The sequence below is a fragment of the Chiloscyllium plagiosum genome, unplaced genomic scaffold (genome assembly GCF_037043375.1).
Source record: "Chiloscyllium plagiosum isolate Xiang-an unplaced genomic scaffold, Cpla_swu_hap1 HiC_scaffold_4, whole genome shotgun sequence".
Classification (NCBI taxonomy): Eukaryota; Metazoa; Chordata; class Chondrichthyes; order Orectolobiformes; family Hemiscylliidae; genus Chiloscyllium; species Chiloscyllium plagiosum.
The window spans coordinates 114,611,626-114,635,643 of record NW_028270142.1 but is presented as its reverse complement, the minus strand read 5'-3'; the positions used below and the strand labels follow the sequence as shown (position 1 = coordinate 114,635,643).

The 24,018-nt window shown below is 42.8% G+C and overlaps 1 protein-coding gene across 2 annotated transcripts in view; it reads left to right on the top strand.

The window, feature by feature from the left end:
• The window catches only part of LOC122548922 (corticotropin-releasing hormone receptor 2-like), a 203,352-nt gene that overhangs the window by 172,913 nt on the left and 6,421 nt on the right, over positions 1-24,018 (top strand). For both annotated transcript variants that reach the window (XM_043687903.2, XM_043687904.2), the window contains 3 exons: positions 3,261-3,346; positions 13,397-13,532; positions 13,695-13,736. In XM_043687903.2, the coding sequence (XP_043543838.1) occupies positions 3,261-3,346; positions 13,397-13,532; positions 13,695-13,736 (264 nt within the window). The remainder of the gene's footprint in view (positions 1-3,260; positions 3,347-13,396; positions 13,533-13,694; positions 13,737-24,018) is intronic.

Sequence of the window (24,018 nt, the reverse complement as noted above, 5' to 3'; positions counted from 1 at the left end):
CATCTCTCAACCTTCTTCTCTCTAGCGAAAACAGCCTCAAGTCCCTCAGCCTTTCCTCAGAAGACCAACCCCCCATACCAGGCAACATCCCAGCAAATCTTCTCTGAACCCTTTCCAAAGCTTCCACATCCTTCCTATAATGGGGTGATCAAAACTGTACGCAATACTCCGAGTGCGGCTGCACCAGAGTTTTGTACAGCTGCAGCATGACCTCGTGGGCCCAAAACCCTACTCTAAAATCCCTCTACAAATAAAAGCTCACACACTGTATGCCTTCTTAACAACGCAATGAACTTGGATTGCAGTTTTCAGGGACCTGTGTACCTGGACACCGAGATCTTTCTGCTCATCTACACCACCAAGAATCTTACCATTAGCCCAGTACTCTGCATTCCTGTTGCTTTTTCCAAAGCGAATCACCTCACACTTTACACATTAAACTCCATTTTCCATCTCTCAGCCCAGCTCTGTAGTGTATCTATGTCCCTCTGTGACCTGCAACATCCTTCAGCACCATCCACAACTCCACCGACCTTAGTGTCATCTGCAAATTTACTAACCCATCCTTCTATGCCCTCATCTAGGTCATTTATAAAAATGACAAACAGCAATGCACCCAAAACATTCCTTGCAGTACACCATGAGTAACTGACCTCCAGGATGAACATTTCCCATCAACCATGACCCTCTGTCTTCTTTCAGCTAGCCAATTTCTGATCCAAACCGCTAAATCACACTCAATCACATGCCTCCGTATTTTGTGCAAAAGCCTACTGTGAGGAACCTTATCAAATGCCTTACTGAAATCCATATCGACCACTTTACCTTCATCTACCTGTTTCATCACCATCTCAAAGAACTCTTGAGGCACGAGTTTGTGAGGCACAATCTACCCTTCACAAAACTGTGTTGACTATCCCTAATCAACTTATTCCTCTCTATATTATAAATCTTATCTCTTCTAACTTTGTCCAACACTTTACCCACAACTGAAGTAAGGCTCGCTGGTCTATAATTTCCAGGGTTGTCTCTACTCCCCTTCTTGAACAAGGGAAGAGCATTTTCTATCCTCCAGTCTTCTGGCACTATTTCTGTAGACAATGATGACATAAAGATCAAAGCCAAAGACTCGGCAGTCTGCTCCCTGGCTTCCCAGAGAGTCCTAGGATAAATCCCATCCGGCTCAGGGAACTTATCTATTTTCACACTTTCCAGAATTGCTAACACCTTCTCCTTGCAATCCTCCATCCCCTCTAGTCTAGTTGCTTGTAGCTCAGTAATTTCCTTGACAACATTGTGTTTATCCAGTGTGAATACTGATGAAAAATATTCATTTAGTGCTTCCCCTATCTCCTTGGACTCCACACACAACTTCCCACTACTATCCTTGATTGGCTCTAATCTATCTCTAGTCATTCTTTTCTTCCTGATATATCTATAGAAAACTTTAGTGTTTTCCCTGATCCTATCTGCCAATTACTTCTCATGTCCCCTTCTGGCTCTTCTTAGTTTTCTCTTTACATCTTTCCTGGCTAACTTGTAATTCTCAAGTGCCCTAACTGAGCCTTCATATCTCATCCTAACATCAGCCTTCTTTTTCCTCTTGACAAAAGATTCAACTTCTTTAGTTAACCATGGCTCCCTCGCTCGACCACTTCCTCCCTGCCTGACAGATACATACTTATCAAGGATACGCGGTAGCTGTTCCCATGTAGACTGCTGCTATGGCATTGCAGGAGGTAGGACAGGTTAAAGGCAGTGGTAAAGCCCTGATGTGGTGATTGTAACAAGGTAAGCCAGATGGACCTCATAGAAAACAAATTATCTGATTGGAGCTGCTAATCTAGTCTAATCAGGGAGCCCTGGCTGACCAATATGAATAGTGTCACTCTGAGAGCTGGCTCTGAGGAAGCTGGATCAGTGTTAAGGACGCTCCACGTGTAAGTAAAGGGTGACTTGTTGATGAGATACCAGCCTCTGAGGAGTTATTTCACTTGAAAATTAAAAAGGGTCTGCAGGTGTTAACATCCAAACAGTCACCTCAACAGACTGGAAACCCAAACTAGGAAACTGGCTTATTTTATCTGGTAGGAACTTGGGATCTAAAATGTACAGTTGATTAAAAAGTCTCAAGGAGAACATTTATGATGTTTCCACATAGTGGCCAGAGAAATCTTTAGCCTTTGCTGTCTATTTAAATGTGATTGAAAAAAATTAATTTTATGTAGCCTCACCATTGTTGTTTCAGTTTGTTGTTTTGGAGAAGAGTGATAATTGGGATGAGGTTTAACAACACTGATGAAAATAAATTAAATCGACACAAGGAATTTTGTCTAGCAGTATTGACATATAAATGCTTAATTTCTCTTTGCAAAGTTCCTTTGTCTCCTATTTTGTAGGACAAGTTAGGCTGTTACCACTCCGTGTACAAAAATCTCACATCTTGCAAATGTCTTTCACACTTGAGGTGCCACATGCAAATATGTCAACAGGATTTTTGAAAAACATATCATATTTTTGTGTTGGCTCTGCTGGCTTAAAACCTGGAATTTGTAAACACCTTCTAAACTCTAAATCTCCTCATTAGGGTTACCTCGTGCCTCCAAGTTTAATGCATTGTGGCCGAAAAGAATCAGTTAAGCTAAACATTCAGGCCAATAAATTAAACTATCAAACATGCGCAGCAAGAGCCTACTTGCATTCCAAGTACAGTGCTCATGCGAGATGTCTGACCCAATGTTTGGCCAGTCTATTTCTTAGGCTTTGAATGTGGCCATCTTAAGGCATTAGGTCATTGACAAAAGTAATTGAGGGACATTGTGCTTTCTATTTAGGATCCCTGCAGCAAACAGCTGCCCTGAATCAATGTGGCTTAACCAATTACAATGACCAAATAACCAAATACAAAGTAAATTTTTTTTTAGAAGGAATTAGGAATTCTCCTCCGAGCACCACAGTATTCTCACCAGCCATGATCAGCTCTCCCACTCTAACCAGGTTAGTTTGATCAAGCCTAAGGTAATCCAACTTCTTCATTGCTTATAGGATTTTACTGCATGTAAATTGATTTTGGTGTTTTCCACCAACCAAACTCACTGCATCATTTGTCAATGATGAGAATAGGGTAAGATGCTTCTAGTTAGAAATGCAACTTCAACAAAATTTCATAGAATGGCAAATGCAAATGCGGTTATTCACACTGTAAATTGCAATCATGTTTATTATAAGATGCAGTTATGATGTTCTGTTTTTCTGAACAGGTTAACTTTGTCTTTCTCTTCAACATTGTGAGGATCCTGATGACTAAGCTGAGGGCATCGACCACATCAGAGACAATGCAGTACAGGTAAATAAAGCCCAGTGGCCATGATGCAAGTGTTAAGCCCATTTCGCTTACTTTTGACAATTTGGAACCACTTATGGGTACAGAAGTCAACTTTTGTCTTTTGAGAATATATTTGTTTACGTTGATCCATGTGAAAAATACCGAGTTAATGCATGTTTTATGTTCAGCTCTCCTCAAAGCTAGTTACTTCATCACCCAGATCATTATTATTTAATAGAAGTAGCAAGGATTCCTCATTGCAATAGAGTTATGAATAGAAAATCCACTTAAAAGATTGATTTTGTGCTTAACTGACCTGCTGGCTGTAAGGGATGGCTGGGAGAGTGGGAGGGGTTGTTGGCTGTGATGATGGTGCATGCTAGCAACAGTTTGGAGATCTCGCTTTATTAGCAGTAAGCTTCATCATGAGCTGTTTAGGTTATGTTTGATATTTGTTCCCAAGGCAACAGCAAGCACAAGAATGCAAGTCTCTTGTGGAAAGCTTATCGTTCTGAATCTCTGAATCTTCCTTGTGGACTCTGAAGGCCCACGGGGAATACTGGGTTCCATGGATACAGCAGGCAATGGTAGGCACTGTCAGCAGAAAAAAGTGGCACTCCCTCAAGCCAGGATTTAATACAAGAGCTTGCATGAGACTGACCTCCCAAGCATTCTTGTGCACATTCTTCATACCAACACATCTTGCTGCTCCTCCCTATACTTTCAACACTCATCCTCAAATTCTGTCAACTTCCTGGAATGTAGGCCAGCATTCGTTGCCCATCCTCGTCAATGAAAAGGTAATGCTAAGCTGCCTTCTTGAGCTGCTGCAGTCCGTCTGATGTATTTAGACCCACCATACCACTCGGGAAGGCGTTCCAGGAGGTTGACCCATTGTCAGTGAAGGAACAGCTACATATTTCCAAGTCAGGATGGTGAGTGGCTTGGAGGGGAATTGGCAATTTGTATTCCCATGTATCTGCTGCCCTTGTCCTTCTGAATAGAAGTGGTCATGGGCTTGGAAGATGCTATCTAAGGAGCCTTGATGAATTTCTGCAGTGCATCTTATAGATAGTATACACTTCTGCTAATGTCAGTAGTGGAGGGAGTGAATGTTTGTAGATGTTATGCCAATCAGGTGGTATCCTGGGTAGTGTCAACCTTTTTGAGAGTTGTTGTGATTATCCCCTCTCTCTTGAGGTGAGTGGCTGAGGGGAAGGTTGTTCCTCCGCTGATTGTGTCACTTATGCCCTGTTCCTCTGGATCAGTGTGAGAAATCTGAGACAGAGATGCATGAGTTTTCCCAGTGCTGCTGAGAAATTGAGAACTGGAACTGACAGCTCACAGTCAAGAATGATGGAACAGAAATGTCCTCCAAAGCATCAGAGATTATATCAAAAGCATTAAAAATGTATTCTCAGAACTAGTTCTGTGAGGAATAGACATTCATAGAAGAATACAGGATAAAACTTCAATCAATCATCACTTTGTTTGTGATACTTGTTATTTTGCCAGCCCCATTAGGTTTCCTCACATGCCTCAAAATACATTTCTTAGATCAGAAAGTCATTTGGAGCAGATACGATTTACAACACTTCAAAAATATCTTTAATGCTCTTTTGTGCTTGTATAACTTCAACCAGTGGAGGCTATTGAATAAGGTAATGGATATGGAAGGTTTAATGTAGAGGCTGCATCAGGCTCTGTTGAATCCAAAGTTGTTGCATAATCTTTGGGTGGAGAAATGCAGTCTAGCACAAAGTACCAATGGAATCAGATGTGTCATCTCTCTATCTTAATTGTCTTTGACATTATGCTGAACTGGTTAATGTAGTGTGTATCTATTGCTATTGTGTAATAAACTACCTCTTGTGTAAGACAAGTTTCTCTTCTCCTTAGGAATTAATAGTGGGCTCTTCACCACTGCTAATTCAATAAGCTCTTAGACTCAGCCTTGAATAAGAGGCGACATCAATCCATTCCAACCACAAGTAACCAGTGGTTAGTATCACAATGAGACAGAGTTTACATCCTGATTTCCATTTACTCCAGTTTCGATATAGTCAGTCAACTATGGCCTTGATGTAAAGGACAGTCACTTTCACCTCACTTCTGGAGTTCAGCTCTTTGGTCCATGTTTGGACAAGGCTGTAATGAGGTCAGGAGCAGTGAGACTTTGGTGAAATCCAAACTAGGCACCAGAGAGCATGTGTTACTGCATTGTTCTTTGAATGTTAACGCAAGAAGATCTGCATGAGGTAGCTTAAACATTTGTATTTTGTTAAACATATCTGGACATAAAAAGTGGATAGTGGCAAAATATCTCCACAAAGCTTGTTGAACTGGCTCATCAATGTCTCCAAAATGTCAGGCGGTATCTAGTTGAGGCAGCAGCAGTCTCATCAGTCAGATGGACAACTGGTGAGAGACTCATACTTCCTCACCCAGGCACCCCACTTCCCCCCCCACCCCATAACAGCCCCCATGATCGCACAACACCCCCTCCCCTGCAGAATCACACACCTATCATTAGCGAAGTCAGTGGCGAGCTTTCATCAGGAATTAAGATCTGGGAATGAAAGCTCTGCCCAATGAGAGCTGCCAGCCAATCAGCGACTCACTGTTCTTGAACTTAGCTCCACCATTTAGTAGGCCATGGCTAGACTTGACAGAGCACTCCCTGGAGGCCCAGGATTGTGGAGAACCCAAGACAAAGGTAAGTGATGTATGGAGGTGGGGAAAGGGGTTTTCTCAGGTTTGGGATGATGGAAAGATAGGAAGAAAATGCAGGGGTGTGCTCCTTTGTTCAATATCCAGTCTCTTGATCAGCCTTGGAGTGTCTTGGATTGAGTGCCACCCGTCCCCTGGTTAATCCCACTCACGACAGACTGAGGACCTAATGTGATCCTTAATTGGCCAGTTAAGGGCCTTCATTGTCAGCGTGGTGTGAAGGTTGAATTTATTCCTTCTTGCCCAGGAATTAATCCTGGTGGGGATGCACAGGTACAAGCTCTGGTTAAGCCACCACCTTATCTAATTAAGTGTGCTTCCCATCTCCAAGCTCAGAACACTCTGGAGCAGTGTTTGCACACTATAACTCTGCTTTTCTCCCTACTGAAGTTGCCAGACCTGCTCAGGATTTCCAAAGCTTTCTGTTTCTCTTTCTGTCTTCACTGAGGTCCAGACACAAACCAATGTAGTTAACTCCTGACTGCCCTGAAATTGGATGAGCACAGTAGATTAGATTACTTACTTACAGTGTGGAAACAGGCCCTTCGGCCCAACAAGTCCACACCGACCCGCCGAAGCGCAACCCACCCATACCCCTACATTTACCCCTTACCTAACACTACGGGCAATTTAGCATGGCCAATTCACCTAACCTACACATCTTTGGACTGTGGGAGGAAACCGGAGCACCCGGAGGAAACCCACGCAGACATGGGAGAATGTGCAAACTCCACACAGTCAGTCGCCTGAGGCGGGAATGGAACCCAGATCTCTGGCGCAGTGAGGCAGCAGTGCTAACCACTGTGCCACCGTGCCGCCCACTTGCCACTGTGCCGCCCACAGTACTCAGAGCAACTAGGGGATAGACAAGAACAGCCACTTTGCTCATGGTGACAATGAGAAGAACAGAACACATGACCATAAGGAACAGGAACAGCAACAGGCCATGGCCTATTACCTGCCCTCGACCTCTTCATTTCCAACTGCCGCCAGGACATTAACCGCCTCAACCTGTCGACCCCCCTCCCCCACTACAACCTTTCACCCTCACAACGCGCAGCCCTCCAATCCCTCTGCTCTAATCCCAACCTCACCATTAAGCCAGCGGATAAAGGGGGCGCAGTGGTAGTCTGGCGCACTGACCTCTACACCGCTGAAGTCAAACGCCAACTCGAGGACACATCTTCCTACTGCCCCCTCGACCATGACCCACCCCCCCATCACCAGACCATCATCTCCCAGACCATTCAGAATCTCATCACCTCAGGAGATCTCCCACCCACAGTTTCCAACCTCATATTCCGGAAACCCCACACTGCCCGGTTCTACCTCCTTCCCAAGATCCACAAGCCTGACCACCCTGGCCGACCCATTGTCTCAGCATGCTCCTGCCCCACTGAACCCATCTCTACCTACCTCGACACTATCCTATCCCCCCTAGTCCAGGAACTCCCCACATACGTTCGAGACACCACCCACGCCCTCCACCTCCTCCAAGACATCCGTTTCCCCGGCCCCCAACGCCTCATCTTCACCATGGATATCCAATCTCTCTACATCTCCATCCGCCATGACCAGGGCCTCCAAGCCCTCCGTTTTTTCCTCTCCAGATGTACCCTTCCACCGACACTCTCATTCGTTTGGCTGAACTCATCCTCACCCTTAACAATTTCTCCTTTGAATCCTCCCACTTCCTCCAGACCAAAGGGGTAGCCATGGGCACGCATATGGGCCCCAGCTATGCCTGTCTCTTTGTTGGTTATGTAGAACAGTTGATCTTCCGTAATTACACCGGCACCACTCCCCACCTCTTCCTCCGCTACATTGATGACTGCATTGGCGCCACCTCGTGCTCCCGCGAGGAGGTTGAGCAATTCATCAACTTCACCAACACATTCCACCCTGACCTTAAATTTACCTGGACCATCTCTGACACCTCCTTCCCCTTCCTGGACCTCTCCATCTCCATTAATGACGACCAACTTGACACTGACATTTTTTACAAACCCACCGACTCCCACAGCTACCTGGATTACACCTCCTCCCACCCTACCTCTTGCAAAAATGCCATCCCGTGTTCCCAATTCCTCTGCCTCCGCCGGATCTGCTCCCAGGAGGACCAGTTCCACCATAGAACACACCAGATGGCCTCCTTCTTTAGAGACCGCAATTTCCCTTCCCACATGGTTAAAGATGCCCTCCAACGCATCTCGTCCACATCCCACACCCCCGCCCTCAGACCCCACCCCTCCAACCGTAACAAGGACAGAACGCCCCTGGTGCTCCCCTTCCACCCTACAAACCTCCACATAAACCAAATCATCCGCCGACATTTCCGCTACCTCCAAAAAGACTCCACCACCAGGGATATATTTCCCTCCCCACCCCTTTCCGCCTTCCGCAAAGACCGTTCCCTCTGTGACTACCTGGTCAGGTCCACGCCCCCCTACGACCCACCCTCCCATCCTGGCACTTTCCCCTGCCACTGCAGGAACTGTAAAACCTGTGCCCACACCTCCTCCCTCACCTCTATCCAAGGCCCTAAAGGAGCCTTCCACATCCATCAAAGTTTTATCTGCACATCCACTAATATCATTTATTGTATCCGTTGCTCCCGATGCGGTCTCCTCTACATTGGGGAGACTGGGCGCCTCCTAGCAGAGCGCTTTAGGGAACATCTCCGAGACACCCGCACCAATCAACCACACCACCCCGTGGCCCAACATTTCAACTCCCCCTTCCACTCTGCAGAGGACATGGAGGTCCTGGGCCTCCTTCATCACCGCTCCCTCACCACTGCTCCCTCACCACCAGGCGCCTGGAGGAAGAACGCCTCATCTTCCGCCTCAGAACACTTCAACCCCAGGGCATCAATGTGGACTTCAACATCTTCCTCATTTCCCCTTCCCCCACCTCATCCTAGTTTCAAACTTCCAGCTCTGCACTGTCCCCTTGACTTGTCCTGACTTGTCCGGCCTGCCTAGCTCCTTTTCCATCTATCCACTCCACCCTCTCCTCCCTGACCTATCACCTTCATCTCCTCCCCCACTCACCCATTGTACTCTATGCTACTCTCTCCCCACCCCCACCCTCCCCTAGCTTATCTCTCCACGCTTCAGGCTCTCTGCCTTTATTCCTGATGAAGGGCTTTTGCCCAAAACGTCGATTTCGCTGCTCGTTGGATGCTGCCTGAATTGCTGTGCTCTTCCAGCACCACTGATCCAGAATTTAACCCCTCAAGCCTACTCCATTAGTTCATAAGACCATTGCTGATTTGATATGGACTTCACACTACTTTCTTGTCTGTCCCTGTAACTCTTCACTACCCTTCCAATGAAACTTTTGTCTAATTTGGCCTTGAAAACACTCAATAACCCAGTCCCCACCCTCTGCTTACTGTGGGGCAGAGAATTCCAAAGGCTAACTCTCTGAGAGAAGGAATTGTTTCATCCCTGTTTCAAATAAGAGACCCCTTCTGTAGAAATTGGATCCCTTGGCATTTAGGGCTTGTTTTTGGAGATATATTATCATCCCTTGCTTAGGAAATTGGTATTTCTTCATTAGCCTGACTTTGACCTTCTTCCTTTGCTTCTAATAGCTATCTGAGAGATTCAGGTTTCCATTTTATAGGAAAATATCTATGATGCCAGAACTGCAATGCACACTCAGTACTCAGCAGATTAAATTTAATGAAAAATATTCATGAGGTTAATGGAAGCAGATTTAACACATACTCGTGTACAGCCAGATGAGCAAAGTCATAGGTTGAATTAGATTCATACTGAGCATGTCATCACTCTGGATGATTCTCTTTTTTTTATGCCACTGTGGAAATGTCACTGTACTGTGTAAATCACTTCAAGTCCAAAGAAGCTGATCTCAGCAGAATATTAAAAGTATCAACTATTCAGAGATGTGAGGTTTTTTTTGAGAGACTAATATGAACTATAAAGGATGAAATCCGTTATTGCTGCAAATCCATTCAACCTCTGGGTACCACACATTTAGTTCCATCTAAGCAGGAAGCTGCTCTGAATGTGTGCGCATTATGTAAAGAGACTTACTTTTGTAGATAGTGTCCTATGATGTTTGAAGTAATTTCTGTTGCTTACTCTTGAAAAGCAAATAGGCAGAATGGCAGTGTGGCTCACAATGGTGGAACTCCATCCATGGACGGAAAATATTTGATCTGCCCCTTGGCAATGGGGAAAATTTCGCTCTGTGTGGTGCAATTAAATTTTAAACTTCTTCTACCTATATTGCACAGAAGAAATCTTTTCTCCTGGTTTGGTTGAATTACTGATTTTGGGTATAAATGAAATACAAAACAGTGATAGCAGGAAACTTAATTCCACTGCAATTCATGAGAATTAGACTGAAGATTGAAAACAAGGTGCAACTATGGAGATTGACCTGCTGAATATCTGGCATTGAATTTTCATTCAGAGTCACAGGTCTCAGTGGAAGCTTGATCACACTTCAACAATGAACTAACTGGGTAGATACAGTTAAAGAGCAGAAGTGGATCTTCTTCTTCTTAGGTAGCCCCTCAGGATCAAGGATGACTTTATCCACTCCAGCATGGTGGGTCCTGAGGTGACTGAATAGCCCAACACTGGATCAGCAAATCATGTCACTGGTGTTTGCTGAAGTGGCTGTGTAGAATTCAAGGGGTTTTGCACACTCCCAGTGTTCACGTTTGGCATCCATCTGAGCCTGGCAGATACGGTTGGCACCTCCAATGAATACTTTTTTTGGGCAGTCTTGGGCTAGGGATTCCTGTGAGTCAGTGGGGATATTGCACTTTTTCAGGCAGCACTTGACAACTTTATTGACGTGTATCCTCTGTCCTCCTGGCATTCTCCTCCTGCAGCGTGAGGTTTCACTCTTAAACAAGGGGATGATGAGAGGTTTAGCTTCCTTCTTCATTGTGCACATGGACCTCGAAGGCAGCCAGTAATAGAATGGCATTGCAGAGAGGAATATCAATATCATCACCGGAGGTAGTAGACAGCCAGAGAGGTTGGCATGAAGTCCACAATGATCCTCTGTACCCAGCAACCATCTATGGGAAATAGGTATCAATCAGGATCTGTCTGCCTGGTATTTACCAAAGGCAACACTTGAATAATAATGAAATAATTGGTCATGTAAAGCCTGAATTTGAGGATGGGAAATTGTGGCTTTTGAAGATATTTTGAATAAAATTGATAAAAAGACAGCTGATAATGTAGTATCTTGGTAATTTTCAATGGTGGGGCAGGGTCAATAGACTGAATGACCTACTTCTGATCCTATGTTCCTATGTTTCTGATACAGCTAAGCCATCATGAAGAGAGCTTCCTCCATTTATGATTCGGAGATGCCGGTGTTGTACAAAGTTGAAAATCACACAACACCAGGTTATAGTCCAACAGGTTTAATTGGAAGCACACTAGCTTTCGGAGCGACGCTCCTTCATCAATCACCTGATGAAGGAGCGTCGCTCCGAATGTTAGTGTGCTTCCAATTAAACCTGTTGGACTATAACCTGGTGTTGTGATTTTTAACTTCCTCCATTTAAATATCCTCAAATGACTGATTTCTGTTTTGGATGTGCAACCTCTAAGCCTCAGATCCAGGATGCGACTCCTTAGCATCCTGTTGCCAAAGCACCCTGCACCCTGAGGTTTCTCAGTGGCCTGCAAATGGATTTCGAAGGTGCCATAATGGTTTTGAGGGGTTGAAAAGTATAAGGTGTCAATTCCATGGATGATGGATGCAAATGGCTGGTGCCCATGGGTAACATGCTAAATGGTGAAGGATCACATTATCAACCATGATCCCATTGAAAAGCAGAATACACGAGCGGCTAAATGACCAATTTTTCCTCCCGTGTTCCACAATATGCTCACATCAATATCCTTAATCACTAAGACTGTTTTCTTCTGCTACTGCATTATTGCCATAAGATCATTAGACACTTGAGTATAAGTAGGCCCTTCAGCCCTATTAAGTTTGCTCCATCATTCAGTGAGATTGTGGCTGATCTGATCATTCTCAACTCCACCTTACCTCCGAAAGTCTATAACCATTGATTCCCTTATTGCCATAAGACCATTAGACTCTTGAGTATAAGTAGGCCCTTCAGCCCTATTGAATTTGCTCCATCATTCAATGAGATTATGGCTGATCTGATCATTCTCAGCTCTACCTTACCTCCTTAAGTCTATAACCATTGATTCCCTTATTAATTAAAAATCTAGCTAAGCCTTGAGTAACTTTAGCATCCCAGCCTTGACAGCCCTCTGTGGAAGAAAACCCCAAAGATTCACAACCTCTTGGAGAAGAATTCCCTTCTCATCTCTGTCTTAGAGGTGCAACCCCTTACTCTGAGATTATGCCTCAGATCCTGGACTCTCCCATTCGACGATACAACACTTAAAGCCTGCTAAGAATCCAATATGTTTCAGTATGGTCTCCTCTCATTTTTCTGAATCCAATGAATACAGGCCCAATCTACCCAATCTCTCAAGAAAATCCCATCCATACCTAGAACCAACCTCTAGACTCCTCTCTGGACTGTCTCCAATGTTGGTATATCATTCCTTGGATATGGGGACCAAAACTATTCAGTTTTTCCGCTGTGGTTTGAGTATTTCCTTATGTAATTTGGTCCTTGTGATGGTAGAATGAAATAGATTTTCTGTGATGATGGCTGAAATAGACACATTTGCAGGGCCGGTGAACATTGACTCTTCAGCCTGGTTCATGTGATATTCTAAATATCTAGCAATTCTCACATCACAGAGTGAAGTAAAGCAGATTCCATATGGAGGCAAAACACTTCTCACCAACATTAAATGTGGAACAGAAATTCACTACCAAGGTTTGAATTGACTGTGGAGTGAAAGGAGAAGAAACACTTCCATTTATGTATTAATTTTCATAACCATTTAAAATCTCAAAGTACTTTATGGTCAATTAAATATTTCTACAGTTTAGTCATTATTGTAATGCTAGCAACAAAGAAACCATATCACAGATGGAAAACTCCCACAAACAGCAATGTGATCACGAGCATATCATTTATTTTCTTTGGTAAATTTTCATGAAATTATCTTCTCCAGGGAGACTCACTTAAGCAGTTCTCTTGTCAGTCCATGACCATAGATAGTGATTTACTCTGTAAGTGCAGCTTCAATGCGATTTTTTTCTTGTCTGTAACTAACATAGCCTAACTCAACCTTAACTATCCAAGGTGGCACATGGCCAAAAATACGTTTATTTATTAATTGATGACTCTTACCTTGCTTCTTAGGATAATGAATATATTATTTATTTTCATCATCTGTACTACAGGAAAGCAGTGAAGGCAACTTTGGTTCTGTTACCCCTTCTTGGCATCACTTACATGTTGTTCTTCGTCAACCCAGGCGAAGATGACATCTCTCAAATTGTTTTCATCTACTTTAATTCATTTCTGCAATCCTTTCAGGTGAGTAATCTGGCGAGATGAACTGACGGTTTATTAACGATGTGCCAAATGCAATATGATAGGCGAATGTTTTCCTTGAGTATTTTGTGATTGAAATGTTTTGTAAGGGGTTACTGATACAATTTTCTGTCGAACTAACCCAGACCTTTTGTTTTTTAACAGGGTTTCTTTGTCTCTGTGTTCTACTGTTTCCTGAATGGTGAGGTACGTTAGACATAATTTCTTCGAAAATATTCTGATAGCACTGGAGGCCATAAATAACTTTAAAGCAGCTTTTCATTTTGACATTTTAAAATCTGTTGAAGACAGAGAGCTTAACATATTTGCAATAAATAAGCTAAAGCCTACAGCAATATGGAAGAAGGAATGTCACTCCAATATATTTTGCATTTGCCCACTCACAATAGTAGCCCAAGAGCACACATACAGCATGTCTAACTGGTTCACAATATGGTCCTAACTGATCTAGTCTCTCTTCGTATGTTAGTCCTGCCATCCCAGGAATCAGTCGTGTAAACCTTCGTTGTACTCCATCCATGGACAGAAAATCCTTCCTCAGATCAGGACTTCAAGACTACGCTAATGTGTTGTCTCACCAAGACTCAGTACAATTGTAAGAAGATATCACTGCTCTTGTACTTGAATCCTGTCACTATGAAGACCAACATACCATTTGCCTTCTTCACCACTTACTAAACCTGAATGTAGTGATTTCAGTATCTGGTGTACAGGATACCCAGGTCTCGTTGCACGTCCCCACTTTCCAAATCTGTCACTATTCAATAATAATCTATCTTCTTGTTTTTTTTCAGCAAAATGGACAACCTCACATTAATCCCACAATATACTTCATCTGCCCACTCATACACTTGCCCACTCAATCAACTTATCCAAATCCCACTGAAGCATTTTTGCATTCTCCTCACACTTCACCCACACACCCAGTTTTGAGCTGCCTGCAATCTTGCAGGTATTAGATTTGGTTCCCTCATCTAAATGTGATAGCTGGGGTGGGTCCAAGTACTGATCCCTGCGGTACTCCACTCGTCACTGGCAGGCACTCAGAAAAAGATCTGTCCTATTCTTTGTTTCCCATCTGTCAACCGGTTTTCTCTCAATGTAAATACTTGCTATCCGATGAGCTGTAATTTACAAGCTAATCTCATTTCTGAGACTTCATCAAAAATCATCTGAAAGTCCAAATAAATCATATTCATTGGCTCCCCCAATCAAATCTACTATTTGTATCCTCAAAAGATTCCAGTGGATTTCTCAAACATGAGTTCCTATTTGTAAATTCATGCTGACTCTGTGAGATCCTATTACTCAGTTTTCCAAGTACTCAGTTATTAAATCTTTTAGAATGGATGTAGTATTTTCTCCATTACCAATGTCAGGCTAACTTGTATTATTACTTGTTTTCTCTCTACCTCCATTTTTTAAGTAGTGGGATTACATTAGCTACCTTCCAATTCATAGAAACTATTCTAGAGACTGTAGAACCTTACACCAATGCTTCCACTATTTCTAGAGCCACTTCCTTAATTATTCTGGGATCTACACATTCTGGCCCTGGGGATTTATCTGCTTTTAATCCTATCAATTTCCCCAACACCATTTCCCTACTAATATTGATTTCCTTCAGTTCCTGTCTCTCAATAGACCTTGTGTTACAACATTTTTGGAATGTTGAGTCTGTCTTCATTTGGTGAAAACCGAAAAAACAAGTGTATGATTTAATTGATTTGGAAATGCCGGTGTTGGACTGGGGTGTAAAAAGTTAAAAATCACACAACACCAGATTATAGTCCAACAGGTTTAATTGGAAGCACTAGCTTTCAGAGTGCTGCTCCTTCATCAGGACTCCACAACCACCTGATGAAGGAGCAGCGCTCTGAAAGCTAGTGCTTCCAATTAAACCTGTTGGACTATAAACTGGTGTTGTGTGATTTTTAACAATGATTAAATTAATCTGCCATCTTTTCATCCCTCATCTTTACTATTAGAGACCTATATTTGCCTTCACTAATCAAAGTCTTCATATACCTTTAGAAACTTTTATAAACAGTATTTATGTTCATCTCAGGCTCCCAACAGAACTCAACCAATCCAACTAGACTTAATTATGCTGTTCCGAATATACACAACAGTCCCAATAAGCAAACTCCCTTTAAAAACCAGTATAAATGGAACACCTGCTTACAGTTTAAAGTTGAAGGGCAGAAAAAAGAGAGAGTTTCCACACAGATCCCTTTTGAACTTCCAACCAGATCAGATTGAACTAAAACTGCTCAACTCAGCTAGAGAGCTGACCACTCTCATTTCATTATACAAGTTACTTCCAAAACAAGACCACTTTGGCGTGAAGTCTCATATAAACAAAAGGCCTTTCAAAATCCCTTTCATCTCTGTACCAAACCAGACTGATCAGAGTCCAGCCTGGTTTATTGCCCCTCTGAGAAAAATCAAGGGCAGAGTCTCCTTGAGCCAAGGAACAGCTTTTAGAAAAAAAAGGGGCTAGCTTTGTGACATCTCCCCCCTTTAAAAAAGTGAACCATCAACATCAAAAGATGACTTCATTTTAACCCTTCAAAACTCGGTTAGTAGTCAAAACACACACATACACTATACTAACTATAAACATGCACAACCCAATGCAAATTCAGGCCACAGTACACCCATCACCAAACGCCTCCATATCTCATTCAAATCTAAATACCGCATCGGCAATCACATTTTTGCAACCTGCCACCCCTTTGCTGAACAAGACTCGTCAATCTCAGATTTAAAAACCTTCAAATACTCTGCTTCCACTGCCTTTTAAATAAGAGAGAGCCAAAGATTCATGTGAGAAAAATATTCTCCTTATCTCTGTCTTAAATGAGCAATGATGTGGAGGTGCCAGTGTTGGACTGGGGCGGACAATGTTAAAAATCATACAACACCAGGCTATAGTCCAACAGGTTTATTTGAAAGTACAAGCTTTCGGAACACTGCTCCTTCATCAGGTAGAGCAGCGCTCCTAAAGCTTGTACTTCCAAATAAATCTGTTGGACTATAACCTGGTGTTGTGTGATTGGGACTCTACTCATTGGAGTTCAGAAGAATGAGAGATGATCTCATTGAAACATATGGGATACTTAAGAGGCTTGTCAGAGCAAATGCTGAGAGGATGTTTCCCCTCATGTAAGAGTCCAAGATCAGAGGGTATATGTCTCAGAATACTGAGACTGAGATAAAAAGGAATTTCTTCTCTGAAAGGGTTGTGGAACTTTTTGCCACAGAGAGCTGTGGGGCCAGAGTCCTTGTGTATACTTAAGGCTGAGATAGAATGATTCTTGGTCAGTAGGGTAATCAATGGTTTTGGGAAAGGGTAGGAAAATAGAATAAGGAATGTCAGATCAACCATGATCCTATTACATGATAGGGCAGGCTTAAGGGGTCAAATGGACTACTCTATTCTGTTTCTGTAAACAGTACATTCTCACTTCTGAGCAATGAGCAGTCATCTGGCTTCCCTTTTGATGATTTCCTCTGCTCTTTTGTGAGTTGTCCACACTTGAGATAGATATGTTGCCAATATAACATTAAATCGGTTGGGAATAGTGACATATATAGGGTAAAATTAGATGAAATGGAACGACCTCGTCTTCAAAGTAGAAAAGCCATCTAATCCAGATGAAGTGTTAAAGCTAAATACTGCAGATAGTAGAAATCTGAAATAAAAACAGAAAATAATGTAGAAACTATCAAGTTTGTAGCATTTGTGCTGAGTGATGGAAGTTTAAAAATAAGGAAGTCATGTTACAACTGTACAGGAAGTTGTGGAGACCACACTTGGAATTTTGTGACAATTTTGTTTCCTGTATTTAAGAAAATATATACTGGCAGTGAAGACAGATAAAAAGGATTCACTAGGCTGATTTACTAGGCTGAAGGAGTTAACTTGATCAAAAAACTCTAACCAGGTAGGGTATTGGTTCCTTATAGAGTCATAGAGATGTACAGCACCGAAACAGACCTTTTGGTCCAACCTGTCCATACCAACCAGATATTCCAACCCAATCTAGTCCCACCTGCCAGCACTCAATCCATATCCCTCAAAACCCTTCCTATTCATATACCCATCCAGATGCCTTTTAAATATTGCAATTGTATTAGCCTCCACCACTTCCTCTGGCAGCTCATTCCATACATGTACCACCATCTGCGTAAAAACGTTGCCCTCAGGCACCCTTGATATCTTTCCCCTCTCATCATCTTAAACCTATGCCCTGTAGTTCTGAACTCCCCCACCTCAGGGAAGACACTTTGTCTATTTATCCTATTCATGCCCCTCATGATTTTATAAACCTCTATAAGGTCACCCCTCAGCGTCCGATGCTCCAGGGAAAGCAGCCCCAGCGTATTCAACCTCCCACTATAGCACAAACCCTCCAATCCTGGCAACAGCTCATGTTTAGGATACTCAGCAGACTTGGCACTGAAATATTGGCATGGGAGCAAGATGGTTTATTGAAATGATAAGCAATCAGAAGGTTGCTGTCATTCTTACAGAGAGAGCAGAGGTGTTCTGCAAAATGGTTATCTTGTTAGTGTGTGGTTTCACCAATGTAAGGGTTCCCACATTATAAGCAGTGAATACAGTGGACAAGCTTCAAAGAAATACAAGGAAACTTCTGCTTTACCAGGTGTGTTTAGGACTTGGACAGGGAATAAAAGCTGGAAATGGTGTTGAAAGCAAACTCAATATCAAGTTTCAAACAGAGTTTGATCAATACTTAAAAGAAATTAAGTTACAGCATAAGACTAGAAGGCTAGTAGAAAACTAGAAGGTGGGCAAGTTGTTGGAGGGAATCCTGAGGGACATGATTTACACGTATTTAGAAAGGCACGGACTGATTAGAGATAGCATGGCTTTGTGCATGAAAAATCATGTCTCACGAACTTGATTAAGTTTTTTGAAGAAGTAACAAAGAGGATTGATGAGCGCAGAGTGGTGGACATGATCTATATGGATTTCAATAAGGCGTTCGATAAGGTACTTCATGGGAGACTGGTTAGCAAGATTTGAACTCATGGAATACAGGGAGTACTAAACATTTGGATAAGAACTGACTTGAAGGTAGAAGACAGAGGGTGGTGGTGAGTGTTGCTTTTCAGACTGGAGGCCTGTGACCAGTGGTGTGCCACAAGGATCAGTGCTGAGTCCACTGCTTTGCGTCATTTATATAAATGATTTGGATGTGAACATACGAAGTATAGTTAATAAGTTTGCAGATGACACCAAGATTGGAGGTGTAGTTGACAACGAAGAAGGTTATCTCAGATTACAACAGGATCTTGACCAGATGGGCCAATGGGATGAAAAATGGCGGGTGGAGTTTAATTTAGATAAATGCAAGGTGCTGCATTTTGGGAAAGCAAATCTTAGCAGAACTTATCCACTTAGTGGTAAGGTCCAAGGGAGTGTTGCTGATCAAAGATACCTTGGAGTGCAGGTTCGTAATTCCTTGAAAATACAGTGACAGGTAGATAGGATGGTAGAGAAGGTGTTCGGTATGCTTTCCTTTATTGGTCAGAGCATTGAGTATAGGAGTTGGGAGGTCATGTTGCGGCTGTACAGGACATTGGTTAGGCCACTTTTGGAATATTGCGTGCAATTCTAGTCTCCACAATATTGGAAGGATGTTATGAAACTTGAAAGGGTTCAGAAAAGATTTACAAGGATGTTGCCAGAGTTGGAAGGTTTGAGCTATACAGAGAGGCTGAATAGGCTGAGGCAGTTTTCCCTGGAGGGTCAGAGGATGAGAGATGACTTTATAAAGGTTTATAAAATCATGAGAGACATGGATACAATAAATAGACAAGATCATTTCGCTGGGATGGGGAAGTCTAGAACTAGAGGACATAGTTTCAGGGTGAGAGGGGAAAGATGTAAAAGGGGCCTAGGGAGCAAATTTTTCATGCAGAGGGTGGTGCACGTCTGGAATGAGCTGCCAGAGGAAGTGGTTGAGGCTGGTACAATTACAGCATTTAAAAGGCATTTGGATGGGTATATGAATAGGAAGGGTTTAGAGGGATATGGGCCAAGTGCTGTAAAATGGGACTAGATTAGGTTAGGATATCTGGTCGGCATGGACGAGTTGGACCAAAGGGTATGTTTCCGTGCTGTATATCTCTATCACTCTATGACTCTACGAGTGGGACTAGTTCAGTCAATGTGACAAAGGTTTGACAGGCACAATGCACTGAATGACCAATGTATATTTGTATTATTTAGTGAGTTTTGAGAAGATTTGTAGCTCAGGTTGAGGTTCTGGATGTCGGTTTGCTCACTGAGCTGGAAGGTTCGTTTTCAGACGTTGCGTCACTATACTAGGTAACATCATCAGTGAACCTCCGGATGAAGCACTGGTGGCATGGCCCGCTTCCTATTTACGTGTTCAGGTTTCGTTGGGTTGGTGATGTCATTTCCTGTGGTGATGTCATTTACTGATGCCCACATCATGGTAGCCCACAAACCCACCAACACACTAAAACAGCAGCTAATGAACTTGAAAGACTTTATATAGACAACAAGCAAAGCTAATGTCATTTACAAAATACTGTGCAAGAACTGTAACAAACACTACATTGGACAAACAGGCAGAAAACTAGCCACCAGGATACATGAATACCAACTAGCCACAAAAACACATGAACCTCTCTCACTAGTATCCTTACATACAGATGAGGAAGGACACCACTTCAATTGGGACAACACATCCATCCTAGGACAAGCCAAACAGGGACATGCATGAGAATTCCTAGAGGCATACCATTCCAACCAGAACTCTATCAACAAACACATTGACTTGGATCCCATTTACCACCCCCAGAGAAAAACAGCAGGAGATGACATCATCAGAGGAAATGATGTCACCACAGGAAATGGCATCACCAACCCAAGGAAACCTAAACACATAAAGTGCTTCAACTGGAGGCCCACTGATGATGTTGAAAAATGTGTTGCTGGAAAAGCGCAGCAGGTCAGGCAGCATCCAAGGAGCCGGAGAATCGACATTTCGGGCATAAGCCCTTCATCAGGAAGACCTGAAGAAGGGCTTATGCCCGAAACGTCGACTCTCCTGCTCCTTGGATGCTGCCTGACCTGCTGCACTTTTCCAGCAACACATTTTTCAGCTCTGATCTCCAGCATCTGCAGTCCTCACTTTCACCTCACTGATGATGTTACCTGGTATGGTGACGAAACGTCTAAAAACAAACCTTCCAGCTCAGTGAGCAAACCTATATCCAGTTCTAACCACTACATTATGCAAACATCCATGACATCATTTCACATATCTTTTCAACACAATTGTATTAATCCATAATGTACAACCAATAAGACCACAGAATTTATAGCAGAAGTAGACCATTTAGCCCATCAACTCTGCTCTGCTATTCAATGATATCATTCTCAACTCTACTTTGCCAGAATTTCCTCATAACACTTGGATTTCTTTGATGATAAAACATCTGACTACCTCAGCCTTGAATATACTCAATGACCTAGTCTCTAAAGCCTTTGCTGTAACAAATTCCACAGATTCACTACCCAGTGAGAGAAAAAACTCCTCTTAAGCTCTGTCTTAAGTGGGTGACTCCTAACTCTGAAATTATGTCCTGGGTTCTAAACTCTCCAACAAAGGAAACAACTTTTCTTCATCTAAAATATCCACATCTAAAATCTATGCTCAGTCTTCCAAACTCCAAAGAGTACAGTCATATATGTCAACCTCTCTTCATAAAACACTTCCTCCATACCTGGAATCAACTTATTGAACTTTCTCTGGGCTGCCTCTGATGCCAGTATATCTTTCCTTAGATTAGAAGTCAAAAGTGTTCACAGTATTCTTGCTGTAGTCTGTATAGCTTTAGTAAAACCTTCCTACTTTTATAATGCATTCTGTTTGAAATAAAGGCCAGCATTCATTTGCCTTCCCTCTTATCCACTGAGCTTAAATTTTAGCTTTTTTATGATTAGATTCCCTACAGTGTGGAAACAGGCCCTTTGGCCCAACAAGTCCATGCCAACCCTCCGAAGAGCAACCCACCCCACTCTGACTAATGCACCTAACACTATGGGCAATTTAACATGGCCAGTTCCCCTGACCTGCACATCTTTGTACTTGGGAAGAAACCCACACAGACACAGGGAGAATGTGCAAACTCCACACAAGACAGTCACCCGAGGTTGGGATTGAACCTGGGACTCTGGTACTGTGAGGGAGCAGTGCGAACCACTGAGCCACCCTTTAGGTGATTCATGGATGAGGATTTTCAAATCCCTCTGTTCTGTAGTTTTCTGCAGTTTTTCTCCATTTAAATAATTTCTAGCTCCTCTAAGCGTGTTACAAAAGTGCATAACCTCACATTCCCAATGTTTTATTCCATCTGCTGAGGTTTTTTTTCTATTTGATTAACCTCTGCAGACCCTTTATGTCATCCTCATTATCACTATTGTTAGGGAGCCTAAAGATTATTGCTAGCAGTGTTTTGTTCTTTTTATTCTTACCTCCACCCATATGAATTGTACAGCTTCCAGTCCTAGACCATGCCTTGCCTTCATGCTTATCCTGTCCACACTAACAATGTCATCCCACTCCCTTTTCCCTTCTGCCTGTCCTTTTGAAAAGTCAAACACCTCTGAACATTTAGTTCCCAGCGTTGATTTCCTTGTAACCACATGCCTATAATGACTATAAGATCATGCCCTAAATTTATGCTGTTAATTTATTTTCTCTGAATACAATGTGCATCTAAGGAAAGTGCCATTAATTCTATCTTTTAACCAATTTTTACCCTTTGATCCTGTTTACTGTTATTTTTCTATTTTTGTACACATTGTCCCTTCTTGTCCCATTTTAGGTGTCATCCAAATAGCTATGCTGTAATGTTGCTAAATGCCTTTACTTTTTAAGCCTATTTTTCCCCTCTCTCAAACTCTCCTCCCTCTGATTAGTTTACAGCCATGTCTACAGCCCTAGATATTCAATTCACCGGGACTTTGGTATCCAGTATATTCCCCATGGTATGATTACCTTCAAGCCAACATTGGTTTAATTAAGATTGCAGGACAACATGCCCAGCAGAGCACCAGGTATATGTAAAAATGAGGCGCCAACCTGGTGAAACTACAATGCAAGATTAGCATTGACAAGCATTTGATCATATTCACTCCACAATTCAAGCAGCGAGCAATATATAGGCTAAGCCTTTTGACACGCAAACAACCAGATCATAGTTCTTCATCCTGTCACATCTAGTGGTGGACAGTTTAAAAACCAAGGAGACTTGATGAATAATCTCAATCCCAGTGGTGGGGCAACCTAGCACATAACTGGAGAAACACAGCTGATTGTATTTGAAGGAGGCAAAAACAGTCCACTTGATCAAAGTTCCATCCACCGCATTAACTCATCATTCCCTCTATCACTGGTACACAATGTGACTACAGTGTGCCATCTGCAAAATACACTGAAGCATCTGACTAATCTGCCTTTCACAGAACATTCCAAGCCTTCTACCATCTAGATGGACAACAGCAGAAAATGCATTGGAATACTATGATCTGGATATTTTTCTCCAAGCCACAAACATCATCCTGAATCAGAAATATATCCATTTCTTCACTAAGGGAGGCAGGGGGAGTCAGTTCCTAACAGCACTGGAGAACAGCATGGACTTTCCAAAAAATTGACTTGTGGGATATGGGACATGGGTGTAACTGGCTGAGCCAACATTTATTGCACATCCTTAGTTGCTGTTCAGAAGGTGATGGTGAACTGCCTTCTTGAACTGCTGCAGTCCATGTGTGGATAGACCCACAATTCTATTCTAGAATTCCAGGATTTTGACACTAAAGGAACAGTGATATTTTTCTAAGTCAGAATGGTGAGTGGCTTGGAGGGGAACTTTCAGGTGGTACTATCTACTGCCCTTGCCATTCTATATGGTTGCAGTCATGGGTTTGGAAGGTGCTGTCTAAGGATCTTTGGTGAATTTCTGCAATGCATCTCGCTGTTGCTACTGAACTCCAGTGATGTTCGTGGATGTAGTACCAAATATGTGGGCTGCTTTTTCCTGGATGGTTTCAAACTTGTTGAGTGTGGTTGGAACTGCCCTCCTCCAGGCAAGTGGGGAATATTCCATCACAATCTTCACTTGTGCCATGTAGATGGAGGACAGGCTTTGGGGAGTCAGGAGGTGAGTTACTTGTATCAGTATTCCTAGTCTCTGACCTGCAGTTATAGCCACTGTGGTTATATGACTTCCGTGTGCCTCCCAATTCCACATAGTGCTATCCCCGCCAAAACCCTCTGCCTTTGATCCATTTAATTAAATACTGCTAGTTTAATGCGACAAAAGAGCCACTAATTTCCCATCCACGCCACAAATTGTCTGTCAAAAGTTAACATGCACGAACAGCTCTCTGAGAATA